This window comes from Aquarana catesbeiana, linkage group LG06, assembly GCF_042186555.1.
Source record: "Aquarana catesbeiana isolate 2022-GZ linkage group LG06, ASM4218655v1, whole genome shotgun sequence".
In the NCBI taxonomy this organism is placed as follows: domain Eukaryota; kingdom Metazoa; phylum Chordata; class Amphibia; order Anura; family Ranidae; genus Aquarana; species Aquarana catesbeiana.
In genome coordinates this window covers 38,889,393-38,915,173 of record NC_133329.1, presented here as the reverse complement: position 1 = coordinate 38,915,173, position 25,781 = coordinate 38,889,393, and the positions used below count along the sequence as shown (strand labels likewise).

Here is a 25,781-nt window from a genome sequence, read left to right as displayed (position 1 = left end):
GCATATTAGTGCCTCATCATCAGTGCCCATCAGTGAAGAAGAAAACTTACTTATTTACAACATTTTATAACAAACAAAAAAACTTTCTTTTCAAAATTTTCGGTCTTTTTTTATTTGTTTAGCAAAAAATTTAAAAAAAGCAGTTGTGATCAAATACCACCAAAAGAAAGCTCTATTTATTGGAAAAAATGATAAACATTTTGTTCGGGTACAGTGTTGCATGACCGCGCAATTGTCATTCAAAATGCTACAGCGCAGAAAATGGGCCTGGGCAGGAAGGGGGTATAAGTGCCCTGTATTAAAGTGGTTAAGAAATGCCACATGGCATGGCAGGCAGACCATGGGAGCATTCATGGTGAGCAGAGTTTTTTTTTTTCTTTTTCTGGGTTCGGCTTTGGTGGCAGCATCGTAATTGATGATGGATCTACATTAGGGGACATTTTTTTTATTTAAAAAAAAAACAAAAAGGTCAAAAACGTTTGTACTGTCTTTATTTACCTTTACACTTTTTTGGTAAATGGGTAGGGGTACATGGTACCCCATACTCATTCACATAGGGAGGCGGGGATCTGGGGTCCCCTTGTTAAATGGGGGCTTCCAGATTCTGATAAGCCCCCTGCCCGCAGACCCCCACAACCACCACCCAGGGTTGTCGGAAAGAGGCCCTTGTCCTCATCAACATGAGGACAAGGTGCTCCCCCCATTTTAAGGGCATGTGGCCTGGTATGGTTCAGGAGAGGGTGCTTGCTCTTTCCCCCTTTCCTGGCCTGCCAGACTGCGTGCTTGGGTAAGTGTCTGGTATGGACTTTGGGGGGGACCCCACGCAGTCTTTTTTTAAAAATGTTGTCATGGGGTTCCTTTTAAAATCCACAGGGCCTGGAATGTATGGGGGGGGGGGGGAGGGCCAACCGTGAGTCAATTTAAATGTTTCTTTTTTCATTAGAAATGTCAGTTTTGCTGCAGCTGGTTCTATTCATCATACAGATGTGACACTTTACAGGCAGACTAAGGGGACCCCCAGGCACTACAGAAGGAGAAGATATAACCAGGGGCCTGGCTATCTGTATTTTTACTGTTCATTCACAAGCCTGTAGCTTGTCAATCAACACCTAGCCACACCTAGTCCATTTTTCTGCCTTCTGGATCAATAGCATTAGTTCTGTTGTTGAAAGCAAGATTAAACCCAAAATTAAACATAATATTACAGCTTACCAATTTTTGTATGTGATGGCTGCATTAGTTTTCTATTTTAGTTTTTTTTCTTTCAATTTTCATCTGGTGATCCTGTTAGTGAGTTTGTTGTTTTCCAAAAGATTAAGCGCTCTTGCAGATTGTATAATTTACAGGGATGAGACAAACCATTTACCACTGACAGGGGTGCTTACAATAATCAGCTTTTATTTATTCATTTTTGGAAAACCCTTATCCCAAAAGGAAAAGCACCTGAGACACAAATGAAGGAGGATTTAGCTCAGTCTGGGAAGAAAAAGGAAGTATTTTTGTTTACTTTATGATTCAAGAACCATTTAGATTACCATTTAAGAGCCCTTTGATGTAGTTTTCTAGAGCTTAATGTTTTTACCAGTTGGCTCGACCAATAGCGCAGAAATCCAATAAAATCATGGATTTTTACAGCAAAGTACATTTTATTTCACTGCGGTTTGCGTCGTGTTATCTCTTTTCTTACCCTTTTCCAAGTCTTTACGTAGATTCTCTTCAGTTTTCCTCTCATTAATGTGGTGTAGAACCTCAAGTGTAATTTTAATCCCATAGGTGTCCCCATAGAAATCAATGATCAGATCAGCAATTTTTTCCACGTTTGCATTTTCTAAGCGGCTTCTTGGTATGACAGAATAATTCTCATCAACCTCATAGTCATTGAGTTTCCTTCTAAATTTTTCGAAGCTCCTGGATTCTAGGTTCTCCAGAGCATTCATAATGATATCTCTCACAGTCCTCTGCATGTTCTCCTTTATGACGTTTGTAGCTCCGCGTATCCTGACAATAATTGTTCATGCCAAGCTTTTTACGGTTCATGAGCCAGGGGACTTGTTTATTCAAAACCAAGAAAAAGGACCTAAAAAAGTAATATTTAAATGTAATTACAAGTTTAAAACCCTGAATTCCAGGCCAAAAAAACAAACAAAACACTGCATAAAATTTTAAAAATATTACGTGCTTGAAGTACAATTGCTGGGATGTCACAATTAGGCACATACAGGGGGGTCATCCTTGCAATCTTTATACCAGATATCATCATTCTCTGTGAGTAAATAATGTAACATTTTGAATGGCTTGATACTTACATGGTGAAAGTTCTGAAACAAGAGCATCTACTGTTCTGTTTTTCCTTGGTAAATCTTTCAGCAATGAATTCATCCTCCGGTTTTGTAATGACATGCAGCTGTTGGAAAACTAAGAAGAAAAAATATAAGTTTAATTTAATGTAGATAATTATATTGGGTGACTGCTTCTAAAAAAACAAAGACAACACACAATTACAAAAAATGTGTTAACACTGTGCTCTAAAAATTTTAAATTTGAAAGGTACGAGCCTAACACTATATATAACATAATCGTTTTCAAGTCCATAAAGTAATGTCCAGTATACTGGTCCCAAATCAAAGTGGAAGAATCCCACACTATGCTGTACTGTATATAATAGTGCACTATTACGTTTTCTTCCTAAACCTAAAACATTAAGAATGAAAAGTATGGCGCTTAACACTATAGAACATAGTCATGCTCAAGTCCATAAAATAAAAAAAAATAATGTCCAATATACTGGTTACAAATCAAAGTGGAAGAATCCCACACCTTGCTTTGTATAATGCTCTTTTAAGTTTTGCTTCCTTTTCTTCTTAAACCAAACCAGCACTTCACCACGTGTGACCCACAAATGTATTTACCACAAATATATGACCCCTTACTAAAAGAAGGTCATACTGCTCTTTTTTTGACCAGCCATTGTTTCTGGTGAGTGATCTTGGAGCAAATAGTGAAGAAACACATTGGGTGTTAGTTCACATGGATAGAACATCCATCTTTTATCACATTTTTTGGACTTTTTCATGTGATTATTGAATGGACTTTTGTTTGATTATTTATGCATTCAATATTTCATGCTTCATATTTTTCAGCACTTTATGGTTGCATAAGTAAATGTTTATCTTTGCACTGAGCACTTTTTTCAGCACAGACTAGTTATGTTTAAGATTTGCAATTTATTGATTGTTTCATTAGAAATTATTTATTTTATTTATATTTCAATGTTTTTATTAGAGTTTTCATAAACAAATAGACAGGAATACAAATATAAGGTAACATTGACGCCTTCTGTTACACTGACCGACAGAAATCAGAACATTATAGAAATTAATGACATATAAAAAGGTTAAAGATGTTAATGGTTTAGGGCCACGTTTCAATAAATTGCAATGATCTAATAAATAGGTTATTGCTCCCCTCCCCCAGACACCCCAATTGTGAACACACTGTGTCATGGGGAGAAGGAGAACAATATCATCAAATTATCAGTTGCTTTCAAAATGCATAGAAGAAGTTTGGCCAAAATAGGTACAATCATAATAACAGCATAAAATTCAGGTCATATTGTAAAGCAAGTGGGCAGTAAGCTATTGAGAAAATTAAGAAATATGGGGTCTAATCCAATGGTCTATCAACTTTTCATACCTTGGGTGGAAATTATTTTATGCACTAAGATGTTTTATTTGTAGACACATTTATCATGTTGATATAATACTGTTTATGGATTGCACATTCTATACACCACATTTTGCTATTGAGGTTTAATAGTGGGTGTAACTAGGTTGGGTTGAGAGACTATAGGATTGTCCTGCTCCTCCTCTTTTCACACTGCGCTTTTCCAATATTTTGATGGGTTCTCAGGTGGTGTGGTTCACAGGTAATTCCCTCTTTTAGGATGGTTTCTGGTCTTTGGAACACATGCCAGCTCCAGTGAGCAGAACGGCGACTGATTGTGCATAGGGGTGTGGTTATTGGTGCCGACGTACTGTACTGGGCACCTGATAATGTGAATGTACAATCTTAGCAATTATTTTATCTGCACTTTGGCCAATAAATACTACACTAATGCCCCGTACACACGGTCGGATTTTCTGACGGAAAATGTGTGATAGGACCTTGTTGTCGGGAATTCCGATCGTGTGTGGGCTCCATCACACATTTTCCATCGGATTTTCCGACACACAATTTGAGAGCAGGATATAAAATTTTTCAACAACAAAATCCGTTGTCAGAAATTCCGATCGTGTGTACACAAATCCGACACACAAAGTGCCACGCATGCTCATAATAAATTAAGAAATGAAAGCTATTGGCTACTGCCCCGTTGATAGTCCCGACGTACGTGTTATATGTCACCGTCAGTGGCGGAATTACCGGGGTCGCAAGAGTCGCAGTTGAGCCAACATCCGTCGGAAAAAGTCCTAGCATTTTGTTGTCGGAATGTCCGAACAAAGTCCGACCGTGTGTACGGGGCATATGTGTTTTTTCATCCTTTTGGTGCTGATTGATTGTTTCCTGAGAGAGCATTTTCAACCATATATTGGTGAAGGACCATCCAAAAAAGAGGGAACTACCTGTGAATCAGACATCCTGAGAACCCATCAAAATATTGGAAAAGCTCAGTATGACCTTCTATTAGTTAAAGAGTCATATATTAATGGTGAGTGCATTTGTGGGAACTAGTTTGGTTTAAGAAGAAAAGAAAAGAAAACTTAAAAGAGCATCATTAAACAAATGCACTGTGTGGGATTCTTCCACTTTGATTTGGGACCAGTATATTGGACATTATTTTATGGACTTGAGCATGACTATGTAATATAGTGTTAAGCGCCGCACTTTTCATACTTAGACTACATTCACACCTGAGCATAGCATCTTTGAGCGTTTTTCTGGCATTTATTTGTGTGGTTTTATATGCGATTTTGGCGCGTTTGTATGCTTGACATGAACGTTTTGATGCAGTGTTTGAGCTTTGGCGTTTTTAAATTAGCCAATAGAGAAAACCATCATCTGTTACATCATTTGTTGCTAGGTATTTCAGCTTTTTTAACTTCCCTTACTATTTATTTATTTTTTTAAGATTATTATTGATTTGTTATTTTTTTTGCATTAGGGTAAGGGGTTAGAGTGAAGGGTAGGTTAGGGTTAGGATTAGGAGTTGGGGGTTAGGGTTATTTATTATTATTATTATTATTACTACTTCTACTAATAAGAATATTAACAATAATAATACATTAATAAATAAATGTAAAAAAAAAACACAAATATTAAAAAATTAAATGAATACAAAGTAACAGTAAATAAATAGAAATAAGTGTAACCTCGCTCCAAAAAAATTGGTATATGTGACTAAATAAAAATTGTAAGCTGCTAACCCCCGAACTAGATAGGAATTCTTTTACTTATTGCAGCAGTGCTAAGTGTCCGATATCATAAAACACTGTATATAGAACCAATGTTGGAGAGAAAAGGAAAGTTCAAAATGGAGCTGTGGTCTGTGGGTATGTAGGAATACGTAGAAATCCTTCCACCAAGAGTGATCACCGCGTGAGGGGGTCACCCCCCGTGAGATTGCACTCGCCACAATTTCAGTAACCACAAGCCTTTGAATGGTAATCTTTAAAACTCTCCGTCTCCTTAGTTCAACCACCAGGTGGCGTAAAGCACTCTCGGTTAGTGTGACATAGGGAGAAAATAAAATCCCATATAGCGTAATATTGCTTAAGGATGTTTATTTAATATTTAAGAAAACACTCCCCCCTTCATAAAATATGCGTACCAGATGTACTGTATAATTGAGCATTTGAAAAAAGTGCACTGTGCCTGTATTTTTCGTCCCCCGGGAGGTGTATCGGAATGCGCGCTGTGTACAGCTAGTCTTTCGCTTCCTAGTTACCTTCCGGTGCGTGGAGCGCACACGTCACTTCCGGTAGATTATGTCCTTGACGCGTTTCGTCACTTCCGGACGTCGTGTTATTATTAGTTTCAATAATAACTAACTAACTTTTGTTTGGGTCTGGGTGTTTGTTATTTTATTATTAGTATAGTTATTATTAGTAATAATAATTTATTTAAAGTGGAGTTCCACCCAAAAGTGGAACTTCCACTCATCAGATTCCTCCCCCCCCTCCGGTGACACAGTTGGCACCTTTCAGGGGGGAGGGGGGTACAGATACCTCGGGTGCCGACATCGCGGGCGCCCTGGACAGGTAAGTGTCCATGTTTTAAAAGTCAGCAGCTGCAGTATTTGTAGCTGCTGACTTTTAAAAAAAATTTTTTCGGTGGCGCTCCGCTTTAATATTTTTTTAAGATTAGGGGTTAGTTTTTATTTATTCATGTATTACATATTAATTTTTTTACTTATTTATGATGATTTTTAGTTATTTGTGTATTTATTTTACATTTGTCTATTTATATATTATTACTATTTATTTTTTTAAATGTTAGCATTTGAGCAGAAAATTGCACAAAAGCAACGCAAATGGAGCGTTTCCATTAATTTCTATGAGAATAAAAACGTTCCAAAAATGCTCAAATCTGCCCGATTCGAGCTACAAATAAAGCTCCAGAACTTTTCTGAGCTTCAGGTGTTTGGCTTCAGACGACATGGAGTGGAGATGTGAACCATCTCCATAGAGAAAAATAGATTTTTCCCCCTCCAGCGTTTTGGAGCTTTGAGGAATGAATATGAGGGCACACCTGCAGGGGGAGAGTGCACATTGCACGAAGACACCATTTGTTTCACTTATTTTCTTGATATCTTTATGGACTATTATTCTTGTGTGTTTGCAAATAGTATTCAGGACTGTGAATATACACACTGAGCACTTGCACTTTATCTTTATTATTGAGCACTTGCACTGATATTGGGGATTTTAATATAATATATATATACATTTTTTATTTTTTAGAGTTTTAGCATATAGTATATATACATATAGTATATAGTTGCTACTCGGACCAAAAAAATAGCAAAAATGAAAACACTCCACCTCCACGGGAGGCCTCCCACCGACTGCTCTCTCTTCGCTTTGACAGCTCTTAAATAGGCAAGGGCGGGGCCATCCGGTGACATACCGGGTGACCCCGCCCCCTTCTGATGTCATGTAGATGTACTATTAGATGTACTGATGATATTATTGTTTAAAGTTTGCATTGTTTAGGATAATGTGATCAGGCTCTTATCTGATTTTGTGTGGTAAAAAATTGTGTGAATGTGTTATCTAGTTCTTGGGTGCAATTCTCAGCTATAATACCTGGTTCTTGGTTCCAGATACAACCAAGAGGTTTTATCTTGGCGAAGGCACCCAGGCGGGGTGCCAGGCAGTCCGTCACACAGACGTTTTACAATATATATTAAAACTGAACTCTGAGCACTTTAATGTGAGTATATTCCTCAATAGCCACAAAGGTTATAAAAGGCATTTGTGAGCATCAAATGCCTTGTAAATTACCAGTGGCATCATCACTGTTCTGTACATAGTCTGTGTAGGAATCAGAGCAGTGGGGGAGGAGGGTCAAACAGGTCCCACCTACTACAGGCTACCTGCAGAAAACCACAGGAGGGGGCGGAGACAAGACATCCTGTACAAGGAGAGAAAGCAGGAGTGACAGGTCTTTTTTTTTTACAGGAAGCTCCTGCAAAGGCAAAGGCAATGTTTCACACTGGATTACTGCACAGATTTGGAAGAAATACACAAAGCACATCAAGATTCATAATGAATATGCATGATGAATGAATTTTGACATTATTTGCTTACTGTGGGAGCGCTCCAGAGTCCTGCTGCTGCGTCCATTGATACAGACAGCAGGACTCGGCCCCGCCCCCCAACTCCTGTGTCACTGAATTTGATTGACAGCAGCGGGAGCCAATGGCTTCTGCTGCTATCAATCTGTCCAATGAGGACCTGAGAAAGCAGCTGGAGCTGCCGTGCTCGTCCCTGTTGCTGGAAGGAAAGGGCTCAGGTAAGTAAAAGGGGGGCTCCGCAGGGCTGCAGCAGCACAAAAGGTTTTTCACCTTAATGCATAGAATGCATTAAGGTGAAAAACCCTGAGGGTTTACAACCTCTTTAAGGTGCAAAACCTTCTTTGCTACAGCTGCCCCCCAGAGCCCCCCTTTTTCTTACCTGAACCCATTTGTTCCAACGACATGCATGAGCCCAGCGGCTCCAGCTCCTCATTGGATATATGGAGAGCAGCAGGAGCCATTGGCTCCCGCTGCTGTCAATCAAATCCAGTAACAGAGGAGCCGGGGGTGGGGCCAAGTCACTCTGTCTGTGTCAATGGACGCAGCATTGGGACTCGGGAGCGTGCTTGCATGGGTGCCCTCATGGAAAGTGGCTCTCCATAGGGCACCCGATGAAGAGGAGGAGCCAGGAGCACTGACGGGGGAACCCCGGAAGAGGGGGATCGGGGCTGCTCTGTGCAAAAACCTTGCACAGAGCAGGTAAGTATGACATGTTTGTTTTTTTATTTTAAGAAATTTGAGGCTTTACAATCACTTTAACAAACCAAAAGTGAACAGCATTTTAAAGTATATGTAAACCCTCACCTTGTAAAACAACCCATTCAGTTTAAAATAGAAATGAAAGGCATAGTATTTGTGTATAGATATATATAAAAAAATACATTATAAATACCTTTTTTCCTTTTTTTTTATAAGTGATCACATTCCCTTTGTTCTCAGCTACATAAGAGCTGGTGGGACGAGAAACAGCAGCACACTAAGCTTCCCAGTGAAGAGCTGTGCAGGGGGGAATGTCAGTACAAGTCTGATAATTGGAGAGCAGACTAAGTTCACAGCACAGCTAGAGAAGTGACCATGCTGTGCTCTCATGCCTAGTGTGGTCAGTTTTTAGTAGGGAAAGCAGAGGGACTGGCAGGAACACCAGGGATTTCACATAAAGAAACAATACAAAGAGGACAGGATACTCTCATACAAGTACATGGTACAGCAGACACATATCAGGAATATGAAGTATTGGGGTAACATTCTTAAATAACTTTTGCTTATTTTTAAACTCACAGGTGTAGGGCTACCCTCATGAGAGCCGCTGATAGAATCTGTACCCCATTGGTTGCCCCAACTCTGCAAGTCCTCTGACACCTCTGATACCTCTGACACCCTGGGTTCAGTTATTATTACCCATTGACACCAGTAATAAGAGACTTACACAGTACTGGTGAAACCGTTTTGTTTACTGTAGCAAGAATGACACAAAGGAGTGAGTAACATAAACTTGTAAGTCATATGAATATCTTATCTCAAGTCAACAAACCACTAGTAATAAATGCAGTCAAGTTAAGGATTTCTTGTTAGTAAGGCATAATGCAAAGAAACATAATGTGATTAAATACAGTCAAATCCTGGTTCAGTTATTTATACCTATGTGAACAGGCAGCAGAAAGGAAGGGAACTGGCCCTTTGTTGACTATGTCAGACCATAGCTCCCAACTGTCCCTGATTTGGAGCAATGTCCCTCTGTCCCTCTTTCACCTTCATTTGTCCCTCATTTTGGTCTGATCCATATAGTTGTATATAAAATGCACTTTTTATCCTTCAAAAAGTTTTTTTACCAGTGCTAAACCTTTCATCTAAATTCTAAATTGCTGCATTTGTAAATTTTAAAAGCCAACATAAAGGAATAGTAGTAAAAAAAAAGCCCTTGTGGATTTAATTAACCTTTTGTTTTTAGGTTAATTATCCTTTAAGGGGGTGTGGCAGGGGGCGTGTCCTATACCTATATACAGGTGAAAGCCAGTAAATTAGAATATTTTGAAAAACTTGATTTATTTCAGTAATTGCATTCAAAAGGTGTAACTTGTACATTATATTTATTCATTGCACACAGACTGATGCATTCAAATGTTTATTTCATTTAATTTTGATGATTTGAAGTGGCAACAAATGAAAATCCAAAATTCCGTGTGTCACAAAATTAGAATATTACTTAAGGCTAATACAAAAAAGGGATTTTTTAGAAATGTTGGCCAACTGAAAAGTATGAAAATGAAAAATATGAGCATGTTCAATACTTGGTTGGAGCTCCTTTTGCCTCAATTACTGCATTAATGCGGCGTGGCATGGAGTCGATGAGTTTCTGGCACTGCTCAGGTGTTATGAGAGCCCAGGTTGCTCTGATAGTGGCCTTCAACTCTTCTGCGTTGTTGGGTCTGGCATTCTGCATCTTCCTTTTCACAATACCCCACAGATTTTCTATGGGGCTAAGGTCAGGGGAGTTGGCTGGCCAATTTAGAACAGAAATACCATGGTCCGTAAACCAGGCACGGGTAGATTTTGCGCTGTTTGCAGGCACCAAGTCCTGTTGGAACCTGAAATCTCCATCTCCATAGAGCAGGTCAGCAGCAGGAAGCATGAAGTGCTCTAAAACTTGCTGGTAGACGGCTGCGTTGACCCTGGATCTCAGGAAACAGAGTGGACCGACACCAGCAGATGGCATGGCACCCCAAACCATCACTGATGGTGGAAACTTTACACTAGACTTCAGGCAACGTGGATCCTGTGCCTCTCCTGTCTTCCTCCAGACTCTGGGACCTCGATTTCCAAAGGAAATGCAAAATTTGCTTTCGTCAGAAAACATGACTTTGGACCACTCAGCAGCAGTCCAGCTCTTTTTTTCCTTAGCCCAGGTGAGACGCTTTTCGCGCTGTTTCTTGGTCAACAGTGGCTTGACACGAGGTATGCGGCAGTTGAAACCCATGTCTTTCAAGCGTCTCTTGGTGGTGGATCTTGAAGCACTGACTCCAGCAGCTGTCCACTCCTTGTGAATCTCCCCCACATTTTTGAATGGGTTTTTTTTCACAATCTTGACTAGGGCGCGGTGATCCCTATCGCTTGTACACTTTTTCTGACCACAGTTTTTCCTTCCCTTTGCCTCTCTATTAATGTGTTTGGACACAGAGCTCTGAGAACAGCCAGCCTCTTCAGCAATAACCTTTTGTGTCTTTCCCTCCTTGTGCAATGTGTCGATGGTCGCCTTTTGGACAGCTGTCAAATCTGAAGTCTTCCCCATGTTTGTGTAGGCTTCAGAACTGGACTGAGAGACCATTTAAAGCCCTTTGCAGGTGTTTTGAGTTAATCAGCTGATTAGTTTGTGGCACCAGGTGTCTTCAAAATTTAACCCTTACACAATATTCTAATTTTGTGACACACGGAATTTTGGATTTTCATTTGTTGCCACTTCAAATCATCAAAATTAAATGAAATAAACATTTGAATGCATCAGTCTGTGTGCAATGAATAAATATAATGTACAAGTTACACCTTTTGAATGCAATTACTGAAATAAATCAAGTTTTTCAAAATATTCTAATTTACTGGCTTTCACCTGTATGTTTGCTAGTAGGTATCCCTCATTCCCATCTCAAAATGTTGGAAGGTATGATCAGACCATTCTTTTCTGTACCTCAGCCCACAGGCACTTAATACTAAGGCAACTAGCAAAACATTTAGTAAACTGTTGTATTTAGAACTTGACAGGCTTCTGTAAGCAGAGTCCCAGATAGCTGAAAGAAGACCCCCTAAGTTAAACAACACTAGTCACTTGTAAAGATTATGGAGAGACAAAAAAGGTTAAAGGTGACTCCATGGTAAAAGGTGACTCCATGTATAAAAACATATAGCAGCCATTTTCTAGTAGATATTCTGAACATTCTATAGCCGCGGCCATTTTCATAGTCTATCAATAGTAAACATAAGCGGTGGCCATTTTCCAACTGGTGTCTACATAGAAGCTAGGTTATAATCAAACCAGAGCAATAGAAGAGCATAAAACTAGGCCAGATATACAGCATCTCACAAAAGTGAGTACACCCCTCACATTTTTGTAAATATTTTCTTCTATCTTTTCATGTGACAACACTGAAGAAATGACACTTTGCTACAATGTAAAGTAGTGAGTGTACAGCTTGTATAACAGTATAAATTTGCTGTCCCCTCAAAATGACTCAACACACAGCCATTAATATCTAAACCACTGGCAACAAAAGTGAGTACACCCCTAAGTGTACTGGTGACAGCTCTCAAAGGGAAGATAACTAATTTTATCGACATTCTTGAAGTGTGTCTTTGAGCTTATTTTTCCATCTTCTTGTCTAATTTCTAAATCTAGAAAAGATATGGTCTTCTAACTAATGTCCCATGTTAGTCTGATATTTCTATCATTACTATTCAGTTTTTCTAGTAAGTATATCAACTGTTCCATTTCGCCTTTCCAAGGGCACCCGGAAGTGACGTCAGGCCACGAGCTCGCTAGGGGTGCGCATCTTCACTGGTCTCACAATTCGATTCGATTACGATTATCTGGTCAACGATTCGATTCCGCGATGCATCACGATTACCGACGAGCTCCCACTTCCGCTTGGACCGCCTAGGCGGCCCTTCCACCCTGCAATTTTCTGGGACACATCACAGGTCCCAGAAGATTGCCTGGCTATGCAGGACAGCTCAGTGAGACATGCGCACCCGGTTGTGAAGCTGCAAGCTGTCACAGCCGGCTGCCCACAGTAGTATTGCCAGCGCCGTGGACAGGCGGGGGAAAGAATGAAGGGTTTGGGTGGCCACGTCGCTGGATTGTGGGACAGGTGAGTGTCTTTTTATTAAAAGTCAGAAGATACACTGTTTTTGTAGCTGCTGACTTTTAATAAACAAAAAATTTACTGGACCTCTTTCTTTGAATTAAAAATAACCTCACTTCTTTAAAGTGGAGTTCCACCCAAAATTGGAACTTCCACTTTAAGCACTCCTCGCCCTCTGACATGCCACATTTGGCATGTAATTTTTTTTTGGGGAGAGGAGTGTGTGTCCTCTCTTAGTGGGACTCCAGCGCCGTGGACAGGCAGGAGAAAAAATAGAGGGTTTGGGTGGCCACATCGCTGAACCGTGGGACAGGTGAGTGTCTTTTTATTAAGTCTAACTAACTAAACTTTTTGTAGCTGCTGACTTTTAATAAACTAAAAAAAACAGTTGGAACTCCGCTTTTCTAAGTGCACTAATCCGATGCACTACAGGGTACAGGAATTCACACACATGGCTGCTGTGAGGTCAGGAGGGATTACAATCCACAACTGACAAACAGCCCTGTGAAGTTCCTGTACTGTCACTGTGATGGCATTTCTCTGGGTTCCCTTGTTTGCAAATTTCCAGCACACTAGGTGTTAACACAGTGGAATGTGCAAAGGGGGGAGCCGGCAAATGTGTCAGCACAGAGCACGTGTAGGAGCCAGTATAAGTAAGTGTGGTAATAAATGCAGTTGTAAAAGTGCCCACCGCTGTATGTACATTTTAAAATATATGCAGCTTCATACCTTCTTTTTTAGTCTGTGTAGAACTGTATATGCTGCTCATGTGACTTGTGACTGCTCTGCTCGGTCCGGCCCGCCTCTCTCCTCTAGTCTCACATCTCTCCTGACGTCAATGGGATTTCTCAGCCCCGCTCACCGACTGTAGCTATCAGATCAGAAGAGAGGCGGGCGGGGCTGACGTTACGAGAGACGTGAGAGCAGAGAGGGGGGCCGGTGTCTTATCGAATTCAGTCCCCTATCATATAGTGTCCTCCCTGTACTGCGCAGGCGCAGTACGGAGGACAAAAGAGACGCCGAAAGTCTCCGAAGTTCAACAGCTGATCGTCAGCTGTACACGGCGCCTGCGCATTTATTCTTACCCTATGTCCAGGATCATTCCCTACTATCCAAGTGGACATAGAGTTAGAATAAATATTTGCCGAGCGCAGCGAGGCCGTGCCCGAAGCGTGGCGAGCGAAGCGAGCCCGCGAGGGGCCCTCTTACACTGCCATCGCTAACAAGTGCCCGAGCGCCGTGTACAGCTGATGGTCAGCTGATCAACTTCGGGCATTTTCGGCATCTCCTGCTCCTCCGTACTGCGCAGGCGCTGCGCCTGCGCAGTACGAGGCGGACACTATTTGATACGAGGACACTATATGGCAGAACACCGGACCTGGCAGTCACATGAGCGGGATATACAGTTATATACACTGTCAGAATAAGAAATAAGGTATGAAGCTGCATATATTTAAAAAAAAAAAAAACATACAGAAGTGGCCACTTAATACATTACAACTATGCATTTATTGTAAAAATCTATTTTGACAGACATGCTCAGAGTGCTCTTCCGGGAGGGGCGGGGCAAGTCGGGATGAAGTCACCCGACATCGATTTTTGGGGTCGCATGCATCGATGCCGCATCGGGGACCCCCGAATCGTGATGCAGCGATTAATTTCAGCACCCCTAGAGCTCGCTGCTCGTTTTTTTTTTTATCTTGTTTTTTACCTGTTTGTTATGTGAGTACCTTAACCACTTCAGCCCCGGAAGGATTTACCCCCTTCCTGACCAGAGCACTTTTTACAATTTGGCACTGCATCACTTTAACTGCTAATTGCGCGGTCATGCAATGCTGTACCCAAACGAAATTTGCGTCCTTTTCTTCCCACAAATAGAGCTTTCTTTTGATGGTATTTGATCACCTCTGCCGTTTTTATTTTTTGCGCTATACACGGAAAAAGACCGAAAATTTTGAAAAAAAATGATATTTTCTACATTTTGTTCTAAAAAAAATCCAATAAACTCAATTTTAGTAATACATTTAGGCCAAAATGTATTCGGCCACATGTCTTTGGTAAAAAAAATGTCAATAAGTGTATATTTATTGGTTTGCGCAAAAGTTATAGCGCCTACAAACTAGGGTACATTTTCTGGAATTTACACAGCCTTTAATTTATGACTGCCTATGTCGTTTCTTGAGGTGCTAAAATGGCAGGGCAGTACAAACCCCCCACAAATGACCCCATTTTGGAAAGTAGACACCCCAAGGAAATTGCTGAGAGGCATGTTGAGCCCATTGAATATTCATTTTTTTTTGTCCCAAATGATTGAATAATGACAAATTACAAAAAGTTGTCACTAAATTATATATTGCTCACACAGGCCATGGGCCTATGTGGAATTGCACCCCAAAATACATTCAGCTGCTTCTCCTGAGTACAGGGATACCACATGTGTGGGACTTTTTGGGAGCCTAGCCGCGTACGGGGCCCCGAAAACCAATCACCGCCTTCAGGATTTCTAAGGGTGTAAATTTTTGATTTCACTCTTCACTACCTATCACAGTTTCGGAGGCCATGGAATGCCCAGGTGGCACAAACCCCCCCAAATGACCCCATTTTGGAAAGTAGACACCCCAAGCTATTTGCTGAGAGGCATGGTGAGTATTTTGCAGCTCTCATTTGTTTTTGAAAATAAAGAAAGACGAGAAAACATTTTTTTTTTCTTTTTTCAATTTTCAAAACTTTGTGACAAAAAGTGAGGTCTGCAAAATACTCACTATACCTCTCAGCAAATAGCTTGGGGTGTCTACTTTCCAAAATGGGGTCATTTGGGGGGGGCTTTTTACCATCTGGGCATTCCATGGCCTCCGAAACTGTGATAGGCAGTGAAGAGTGAAATCAAAAATTTACAGCCTTAGAAAGCCTGAAGGCGGTGCTTGGTTTTCGGGGTCCCGTACGTGACTAGGCTCCCAAAAAGTCCCACACATGTGGTATCCCCGTACTCAGGAGAAGAAACAGAATGTATTTGGGGTGTAATTTCACATATTCCCATGGCATGTTTGAGCAATATATCATTTAGTGACAACTTTGCGCAAAAAAAAAAAAAAATTGTCTCTTTCCCGCAACTTGTGTCGCAATATAAAATATTCCATGGACTCGACATGCCTCTCAGCAAATAGCTTGGGGTGTCTACTTTCCAAAATAGGGTAATTTGGGGGGGTTTTGAACTGTCCTGGCATTTTATGCACAACATTTAGAAGCTTATGTCACACATCACCCACTCTTCTAACCACTTGAAGACAAAGCCCTTTCTGACACTTTGATTACATAAAAAAATATTTTTTTTTTGCAAGAAAATTACTTTGAACCCCCACACATTATATATATATTTTTTAAAGCAAATGCCCTACAGATTAAAATGGTGGGTGTTTCATTTTTTTTTTCACACAGTATTTGCGCAGCGATTTTTCAAATGCATTTTTTGGGGAAAAAACACACTTTTTTAAATTTTAATGCACTAAAACACATTATATTGCCCAAATGTTTGATGTAATAAAAAAGATGATCTTAGGCCGAGTACATGGATACCAAACATGACATGCTTTAAAATTGCGCACAAACGTGCAGTGGCGACAAACTAAATACATTTTTAAAAGCCTTTACAGGTTACCGCTTTAGATTTACAGAGGATGTCTACTGCTAAAATTACTGCCCTCGATCTGACCTTCGCGGTGATACCTCACATGCATGGTGCAATTGCTGTTTACATTTGACGCCAGACCGACGCTTGCGTTCGCCTTAGCGCGAGAGCAGGGGGGACAGGGGTGCTTTTTTTTTTTTTTTTTTTTTCTTTATTATTTTTTTTTTTTTTATCTTATTTTTAAACTGTTCCTTTCATTTTTTTTTTTTTTTAAATCATTTTTATTGTTATCTCAGAGAATGTAAATATCCCCTATCATAGCAATAGGTAGTGACAGGTACTCTTTTTTGAAAAAATTGGGGTCTATTAGACCCTAGATTTCTCCTCTGCCCTCAAAGCATCTGACCACACCAAGATCGGTGTGATAAAATGCTTTCCCACTTTCCCAATGGCACTGTTTACATCCGGCGAAATCTAAGTCATAAAATGCTCGTAGCTTCCGGTTTCTTAGGCCATAGAGATGTTTGGAGCCACTCTGGTCTCTGATCAGCTCTATGGTCAGCTGGCTGAATCACCGGCTGCATTTTCAGGTTCCCTGTTGAGACAGGAGAGCCAGAGAAAAACACGGAAGACGTTGGGGGGGGGGCATTCCCTCCCACTTCTTGTAAAAGCAGTCTAGAGGCTAATTAGCCGCTAGGATTGCTTTTACATGAAAGCCGACTGCTGGCTGAAAAGAATGATACCAAGATGATACCTAAACCTGCAGGCATCATTCTGGTATAACCATTCAAAGTCGTGAATGGCGTACCTGAAGACAAAAAAATGGTTAACAATAAAGCACAGTAAACGGTAAAGTATAAAAAATTGCATACCTGAAAAGCAAACATGATAAAACATAATAACAATAAAACATTGCAGAATAGAACACAGTAAAAAAGAGTAGAACAATAGAGAGAGAGAGAACAATAAAACGCCAACTATTTTTTTTTATTTTATATTTTTGTATGTGTTTTTTTTTTTTTTACACTGTTTTTGTAACTGTAACTTTTATAACTGTAACCGGTTCCAGGTTCGGGTCTCTCAAAATGCGATGGCATCTTGGGAGACCCTGTGAAAGTGTGCCCTAGTCTGTGCAATGCTGTACCCTACGCTAATACTCAACTAGTGTATGGTAGCGTTCAAAACATTCACCAATGCAAAGACCAGGATTGTCAGGACAGGAGGGACAATAATAGCGGGTGTCACGCCTATATCCGCGCTTGCTGCAGACACAACATCTTTTTTGGGGGGGTTCGTTGGGTAGGGGTACTCGGGAGGACATAAAAATGCCTCTCATGCAGCCGACTGCATTTGGTTGGGGATGTGAATGGGGGAAGTACGGGCGCTGCAGAAGTGGTGGGTTCCCAATTAGGATTGGCGAATGCAGCAGGAAGGGCATTAGGGGCACGACGGGCCTGTGTTTGTCTTTTTGGTGGCAGCGGGACACTACTTGTGCTTGCCACCTCACCAGCTTGAACTGCACTTATGGGACTCGCCACGTCACCAAGTGTTACTGCAGTGCTGGTTTGACTACGACCGCTGGTGCTTGCCAGTTCACCATAACGCTACAAAAAAAACTGTTAGCGATCGCAGGGATCAGGCCTGACTATGCGAACGCTGCAGTTATGTGTTTAGTGTTTTGTAAGTGTCAGTGATCGATCGATACTGCACTTGGGTGGGCTGGGCCGGGCCGGGCGGAGGGGCAAAATGCAGGTGCTAGCAGGTATCTGGGCTGATCCCGCTAACACTGCGTTTTTGGGAACCCTAAACTGCTGGGGACGCTAGTATAGATCTGATCGGATCAGATATTGATCTGATCAGATACTATACCACTAAGGAAGGTGTACGGTGCGTGCGTGGGTGTTAGCGGTACTGGCGCTAACCTGACGCTGCCTGGGGCTGGTGCTTGCCAGTTCACCAAAACGCTACCAAGAAAACTGTTAGCGATCGCAGGGATCAGGCCTGACTCTGCGAACGCTGCAGTTATGCGTTTAGTGTTTTGTAAGTGACAGTGATCGATCGATACTGCACTTGGGTGGGCTGGGCTGGGCCGGGCGGAGGGGCAAAATGCAGGTGCTAGCAGGTATCTGGGCTGATCCCGCTAACACTGCGTTTTTGGGAACCCTAAACTGCTGGGGACGCTAGTATAGATCTGATCGGATCAGATATTGATCCGTTCAGTTACTATACCACTAAGGGAGGCGTATGCTGCGTGCGTGGGTGTTAGCGGTACTGGCGCTAATCTGACGCTGCCTGGGGCGACGCATATCACCGCCGGGCGATCAGGGGGCTAAACCTTTATTCGGTAATAAACAGCGGGTGCCCTGACACTATAAAAAATAAACGAACTAACCAGCGTCACCCGTAACGGTTATACGGTGATCAGTGGTGAAAGGGTTAACTAGGGGGCAATCAAGGGGTTAAAACATTTATTAGATAATATATGGGGGTCCCTGTCGCTATAAAACGCTGACGGCGAACCTCAATATTTACCTCCCTAACTAGCGTCACCAGCGACACTAATACAGCGATCAGAAAAATGATCGCTTAGTGACACTGGTGACGGGGGGGGCTGATCAAGGGGTTAAAAATTTATTAGGGGGGCTTAGGGGGGTACCCTAGACCTACAGGGGGCTAACACTCACTGTTCCAACACTTCTAACTGTCACAAACTGACACCATGCAGTAATCAGAAAAAAAAAAAAATACTGCTTGGTGTCAGTTTGTGACAGGGGGGGGTGATTGGGGGGGATCGGGGGGCGATCGGGGGGGGGGCGGGAGTGTTTTATGTGCCTGGCATGTTCTACTGTGTGTGTGTGTGTTGTGCACTCACATGTCTTCTCTCCTCGGCGCCGGAACGGAAACTGCCGAGCCGAGGAGAGATGACATCACATCCTCTGCCTGTGTGTACTACACACAGGCAGGGGAGGATTCTGATTGGCTGGGAGCGATCGCGAGGGGAGGGCCACAATCGGATGGTCTCCCCCTCCCCTCTCAACGCTCCCAGTCAAATGCCGACCGCCGCTGGCACCGGGGGGGGGGGTCCGATCGGACCCCCCGCCCGCGGAAGGCAGATCACGTATGGGTACGTGATTCTGCCTGCCCGTGCCATTCTGCCGCAGTATATTAGGCGGTCGGCAAGTGGTTAAAGCTGTAACCCCAATAAATTACCCAGTGTTTACATACTTCACTATTTGGGTCCCCCTTTCCTTTTTACTTCATGCTCACGGATTTGGGAGGCTGTCCACTACTACCGAGGTACACAGAGGCAATATAGAACTGTGTATGAGGATCGTATATTAGGTTACCAAGGCACATTAGGTCACCGACCCCATCGATGTTTCCCTGGACACCATTGTACATTAGACATGTGTGATTAGTTTTGTACAAATCGAAAATTCGTACGAATTTCTGGAATTCGTGCATTCGTACGAATCCGAAATACGAATTTTTATGCATATGAATTCTGTACGAAATTTCGTTTACGAATTTCGGATCCAAATACATAACGAACATCCGTAATTGTTACGAAAAGTTAACGAACCTAAAAGTGAAAACCCCAGGAAGTCAGCACAGCACAGGGATGGTGGGAACCCCTCATAATGGGCACAGCGGGTGTACACTCAGACCCGGGAACTCACCCTGGTGTCTGTATACAGTGTCTATAAGATTAAATGGGTAGGTGGCCATTCACCGATACTATAAATGAGGTTGCAGATGGGATGAAGATGGTGTTGGCTTTTCAGGATCTCCCTCCGGGTCCTGGCTCAGGGTATAGCATACGAACTTCGTCGCACTGCGCTGCGGCCCACCTGGATCTGATGTGCAGGTAGCGTGGATGGAGCAGGAGTGGCCTCCAGACCGTGTCCAGAGAGGCTTGATGACTCTTTCTTGCACTGGCTGCAGCACATACACAGACAGAGAGTTCCTGCTGGCAGATCAGGGCCGGGGTCCCAAGAGAGCCATTTAGGCCTGGACCTTCCTCTCCCAGCACTCTGTTCTTCTCTCCCAGGAGTCTGGTAGTTGTACTTTTTTTTTTTTTTTTTTTTTAAATTCCATTATTTTATTTCAACAATGCTTGTTACAGTGTGATATACATGTTATCAAGATCTATAACATTTAGTGAATGATAAAAAAAAAAAAAAAAGATAAAACAGAGTCATGAAGAGGACTTTAACAGAAAACTACCGTCGACTAAAGACGTGAACACATATTCATTCCTCTAGTTTACACGGTCTGCATAAAGAAAACAGAGCCTGAGTGTATGGGAAAGTCTGATGTTATGATTATCATACTATCCGTTTGCAAGCAGTTCCCTGAGATATGTCTCGTTTAAACTAAAGGCTCGTGTATTTATCCTTAGACAACAGGCATATAGATAAACCAAGATAACAAAGATTTTTCTCTTGAGAAGCTCTCCACTGACCGGGGGTGGAGATATTCCCTGCCGATCAGTAGAGTCCGGCAAGGGGCAACTAACGTAGAGTAATGAATACCATGATATTCAACATATCTGATCTAATCTTCCCTTAACCGAAAAAATATAGGGGGTTGTGTGAGAACCTAGGGAGAGAGGAGGAGGGGGAGGGGAGGGAAGGGGAGAAAAGCGGGAAACAGTAAGGGGGGAGAGGCCAGAGAGAATGAGAGGCGAAGTGGAGGGGGAGAGGAAGAGAGAGGTAAAGAGAGGAGGGTGGCGGTGTCACCCTCCAGCCAGGCAGGGTCCTCGTATCAAGGAGTGTCCGCATTAAGTCATCTCCCGGAGGTAGGCCTCGGTGTAGATGAAGTGTTGCCAGGGGCGCCAGGTCTCCCAAAAGGCTTCCTCCCTGTCATGCAGGGTGGCCGTAAGATCTTCCATGTCCCGCATATCATTGACCCTTGCATACCACTGAATCTTCGTTGGTGGGATTACCGATCTCCAAAATAGAGGGATGCAGGCCTTGGCCGCATTAAGCAGATGTATGGTGAGTGAGGCTTTATATTTCTTAATTGAACTTCTAGAAAGGTGCAGTAAACAGGCCCCGGGGTCTCCCCCCAGTGCGACACCCGTCAGATGTTCGACCGTATCCGTCACCTCTTTCCAGAACGGTTTAATCTTGGGACAGTCCCAGAAAATGTGCAACATTGTTCCCTCTCCTGCTCCACAACGCCAACATAGATCCGGCACCTGCGGGAGAAACCTGTGAAGAGTGGATGGTACTCTGTACCATCTGGTCACAATCTTGTAGCAAGTCTCCTGGACCCTTGTGGCCAGAGATGATTTTTGGGCAAAGTGTAAGATCTTTTCCCTTTGTGTTTCATCAAAATGCGCTCCCAGTTCCGTCTCCTATTTAGTAAGGAAGGGGGGGACAAAACCTTCAGCCGGGGCGATCAAAGAGAGGTAGATCAGGGATAAAAAGTGGCGTATGGGTTCTCTGCGGTGGCAGATACGTTCCAATTCCGTAAGTGGGCGTGGGGGACCTAGAGTTCGGGCGCTTCGGCGCAAAAAGTTACGCAGTTGGAGACCACTCAGGAAGTCCAATGGCCTGTCTAGGATTTCTATTCCCGCAGTTGTCTTGAGCTGGCCACCGGGATCCAGGAAGTCATGGAGGTGTGGCCATCTATCTCCCGCTGATAAGGCTCTAAAGATCGGCCCCTGGCAGCCCGGCATGAAGTCAGGGTTACCCAGGATCGGCACCATAGGGGAAGGGATAGGTGAGATCTGGGTTTTGCGAAAGGTTTCTCTGATCACTCTCAATGTGTTTCCCAAAGTTGGGTGTTCGGCAATGGATTTCGGGATCGGAGTGGTAAGCCACGGCCAACTCCTGGCCGTACCGTCTGAGTCCTCCATCTCCATGGTGACCCATTGTTTGGCCTCTAGGTGACAGTACCAGTCTATCAATCTGGTAAGATGCGTTGCCCTGTAGTAGGCTTTTATGTCTGGTAAACCCACCCCTCCCCTGCGTTTTGCCAAGTAAAGTAGTTGTAATTTTATGCGTGGCGGCTTGTGTGACCAGACAAATTCTCGGAGGAGTGCGTCGATTCGCTTGAAGAAGGAGGGCGGGAGATGTATGGGGAGGGCCTGTAGAAGATAAAGTATCCTTGGGAGGGCTGTCATCTTGATGGCATTACAGCGTCCAAACCACGTTAAAGTGAGGGCGTGCCAATGCTGCAGGTCTGTTTTAAGTCTGTGTAGGAGAGTGGCAAAATTTGCTTGGTACAGGTCGGCGGGGTCCGCGGTGATGACCACACCTAGGTACGGAATGGAATCGGTTGCCCAGTGGAACTGGTAGTTCAGGCGCAATTGTCGGGTATTTTGCAAGCTCAGTGTGATATTGAGCATGGAGGATTTAGACATATTTATTTTAAATAGGGACAGAGCCCCGTATTCCCTCAGAGAATGAAGCAAGACGGGGAGTGAGGCAATGGGGTCAGCCAAGAAGAAGATAAGGTCATCTGCGAATGCGGCGACCTTGTGGGTTCCAGATGTTTTACGGAAGCCCTCTATGTGGGGGTTGGCCCGTATCTTACAGAGCAGGGGTTCTAAGGTGAGAATGAAGATTAGGGGAGACAGGGGACAACCCTGTCTGGTACCATTCCGAATGTCGAAATAGCCGGACCTGGTTTCGTTGACCCTGACCGCAGCTGTGGGGCTAGAGTAGAGTGATAAGATCCAGCTGAGCATCGACGACCGAAGGCCAATGTGTTCGAGAGTAGCTCTAACAAACGTCCAATCTACACGGTCGAAAGCTTTCTCTGCGTCTGTTGACAGCAGTAGAAGGGGTCGTCGCGTGGTCCTAGCGGCATGTATGAGGTTCAGCACCCTAATTGTGTTGTCGCGTGGTTCCCGTTGAGGAACAAAGCCCGCCTGGTCTTTGTGAATTAGATTTGGTATATGTGGGAGCAATCTGTTTGCCAAGATCTTGGCAAATAGTTTCAGGTCGGTGTTTAGCAGAGCTATCGGTCGGTAATTTCCACACCTAAGTGGGTCCTTTCCCTCTTTGGGGATGAGAGAGATGTATGCCCTAAGGGAGTCTATGGGGAAGGAGTTGCCTTTCGTAATAGAGTTAAGTGCAGCCACTAACGGTGTGGAGAGCGTCTCAAAAAATGTTTTGAAGTAAGTTGAAGTGAGGCCATCAGGGCCTGGGGCTTTCTTTGGCTTGGAGCTCGCCATTGCCACTCCCAACTCCTCCACCGTGATGGGGTCTTCCAACCCCTCCACAGTGTCGGCCGGCAGAGATGGCATGCCTGAGGAAGCTAGATATTCATGTGGAGTGGATCCTCCAGTAGGGTTAGGGGCGCCGGGAGAAGTTTTATCTAGGTTATAAAGACCGCTATAAAATGAACGGAATTCCTCTGCTATTTCTGTTGAGGTAGAGACCCTCCGACCCGTGGGAGACAGAATGTGGGGGATGAAAGTTTTGGTGCGGGGACCGCGTAAAGCTCTGGCTAGGAGTGAGCCAGGTTTGTTAGAGAATTCGTACATTGTACGACGTGACCATGCTAGCCTCTCTTTCGTTTTATGCAACAGAAGCGAGCGAAGCTCTTCACGTGCTTTAAGTAACTCCTGGTATACGGAGCGTGCTAGGCTAGCCTTGTGCGTGCATTCGAGGGTCTTAATCTGAAGTAGAAGTTCTTCAGTTCTACGGGTTCTTTCCCTCTTGAGACGTGCCCCAATACCTATCAAAATGCCCCTGATAACTGGCTTGTGCGCCTCCCACACCACCAAGGGATTGGGGACCGAGGCTACATTAAGTGCGAAATATTCCCGCAGTTTGGCTTGGATCTCCGCGCGGGTCTCTGCAGATTGAAGTAGTGATTCGTTCAGTCTCCACGAAGGTGGAGATTTAGACATTGGTCCCATGTGGAGCGTCAAGTGTATGGGGGCATGGTCAGAAAAGGAAATGACATCTATGGATGAGTCCACCACCCTTGGCAAGTCCTGATGGGAAAGGAGCAGGTAATCTAATCTTGAGTACGAATGGTGGACTTGTGAGAAGTACGAGTAATCCCTATCCTTGGGGTGTAAGAGGCGCCAGGGGTCCATCAGACGAAGAGATTGAAGATCGGATCTAATACGTTTAAGGCGCGCGTATGAGAGATGAGAGGCACCCCGTGAGGTGTCCAACAGGGGGTCCATTGCGAAGTTCATATCGCCTCCGAAAATGAGCATCCCCTCCGTGAACTCAAGTAGTGTGGGTATCAGCCCGCGTAGGAACCGAGCATGGTCGGCATTGGGGAAATAGATATTGGCAAGAGTGACCTGAATGTCCGATACCCTGCCCTTGATCAGGAGATAGCGGCCCTGAGGGTCCGCCTGCTGTGCCATGAACTCCCACTGTACTGACTTTGCCACCAAAATGCTAACCCCCTTAGATTTGGAGATAGGTGAGATGCTGTGGTATGCCGTCGGGAACAGATTGTTAGTCAGTTTGGGAATATGCTCGCCATGAAAGTGGGTTTCCTGTAGAAAGGCAATTTGGGTTTTAGTTCTGCGTAGGTCAGCTAGTAGCTGGGAACGCCTTTCCGGGATATTGAGGCCCCGTACATTAAGAGAGGTCACCTTTAGGAGAGCCATTGTGGCGGCCCGGGCGCTGAGGATCGTTGACAGAATGAGGAGGACAATCACCTCTGGTTTAGGTTCACGTCCCCTCCCAGCTAGAGGGCAACAGCACCAGAGAATAGAGAGGAATAAAGAAGGTGAAAACAGAGTCAGAGCAGGAAGAGGAGCGGGTAGGTGAGGGGGGAAGGGGGAGGGGAGGGAGGGAGCAATCTAAGTTAGTCAAGAGACTACGCTATGATCTCCCGGCCGAGGCACAAAAGGGATTGTGCAGCAATCGGGAGGTCGCCCTAAGGGGGGTGGTCGGTGCGTCAAAGTGCGCAACAATAAAAAAGAAAAAATTTTTTGCTCACACTTAAGTGAGCAAGTCAAGCAGTATGAGAGAGTACTTTTGGGAGTGGTAGGGAGATGCACTGAATGGGGGGCCTTCAGAATCAGAAACATTAAGAAAAAACAATATATTAACCATCATAAGTAGGGTGTAATTTACCACAAAACTGGGCATAACAATCATAAACGTAACTGTGTTTAAGGCTAGTATGTGCAACTAAGTAAACCTCTAACAGCCATGATCTACTGGCGTTGACGCATTGCAGAGGCGGCTAGGGGTCGAGGACCCCGGGGGTCAACTCACCCCTCTCCTGGACAAGGCCAGGAGGGGGCCCCCACCGCCCGGCTGTCAGTGCGCCAAGGCAGCCTGACCAGATTTGGCTCATGAGAAGAATGTATGAGCCTCCTCCTCATCGACTACGTTCATATAAAATAAACTCGGGTGGAGTGCATGAAGTCTGGCCTACAGCAAAAATACCACATTTAAACAGTTATAACAATGCGTCCCCCCTCCCTCTTCCCCCGTCCATATTTGAGAGTTAACCCATGGATAAGAGAAAAAAAAAAAAAAAAAAAGGGGGGGGGGGGGGGGGGAGTCCTGGTGCA

General features: G+C 43.7%; 1 protein-coding gene across 47 annotated transcripts in view; it reads right to left on the bottom strand.

Annotated features, from left to right (window-relative positions):
- The window catches only part of LOC141148329 (interferon-induced very large GTPase 1-like), a 420,233-nt gene that overhangs the window by 358,214 nt on the left and 36,238 nt on the right, over positions 1–25,781 (bottom strand). For 46 of the 47 annotated variants that reach the window (XM_073635660.1, XM_073635670.1, XM_073635662.1 and 43 more), the window contains exons 2-3: positions 2,307–2,415; positions 1,688–2,077 (exon numbers count right to left, since the gene is read on the bottom strand). In XM_073635660.1, the coding sequence (XP_073491761.1) occupies positions 1,688–1,964 (277 nt within the window). In that variant the 5' untranslated portion in view covers positions 1,965–2,077; positions 2,307–2,415. Of the gene's footprint in view, positions 1–1,687; positions 2,078–2,306; positions 2,416–13,374; positions 13,521–25,781 lie in introns of those variants that run through there. The other variant, XM_073635657.1, reaches the window with a different exon arrangement.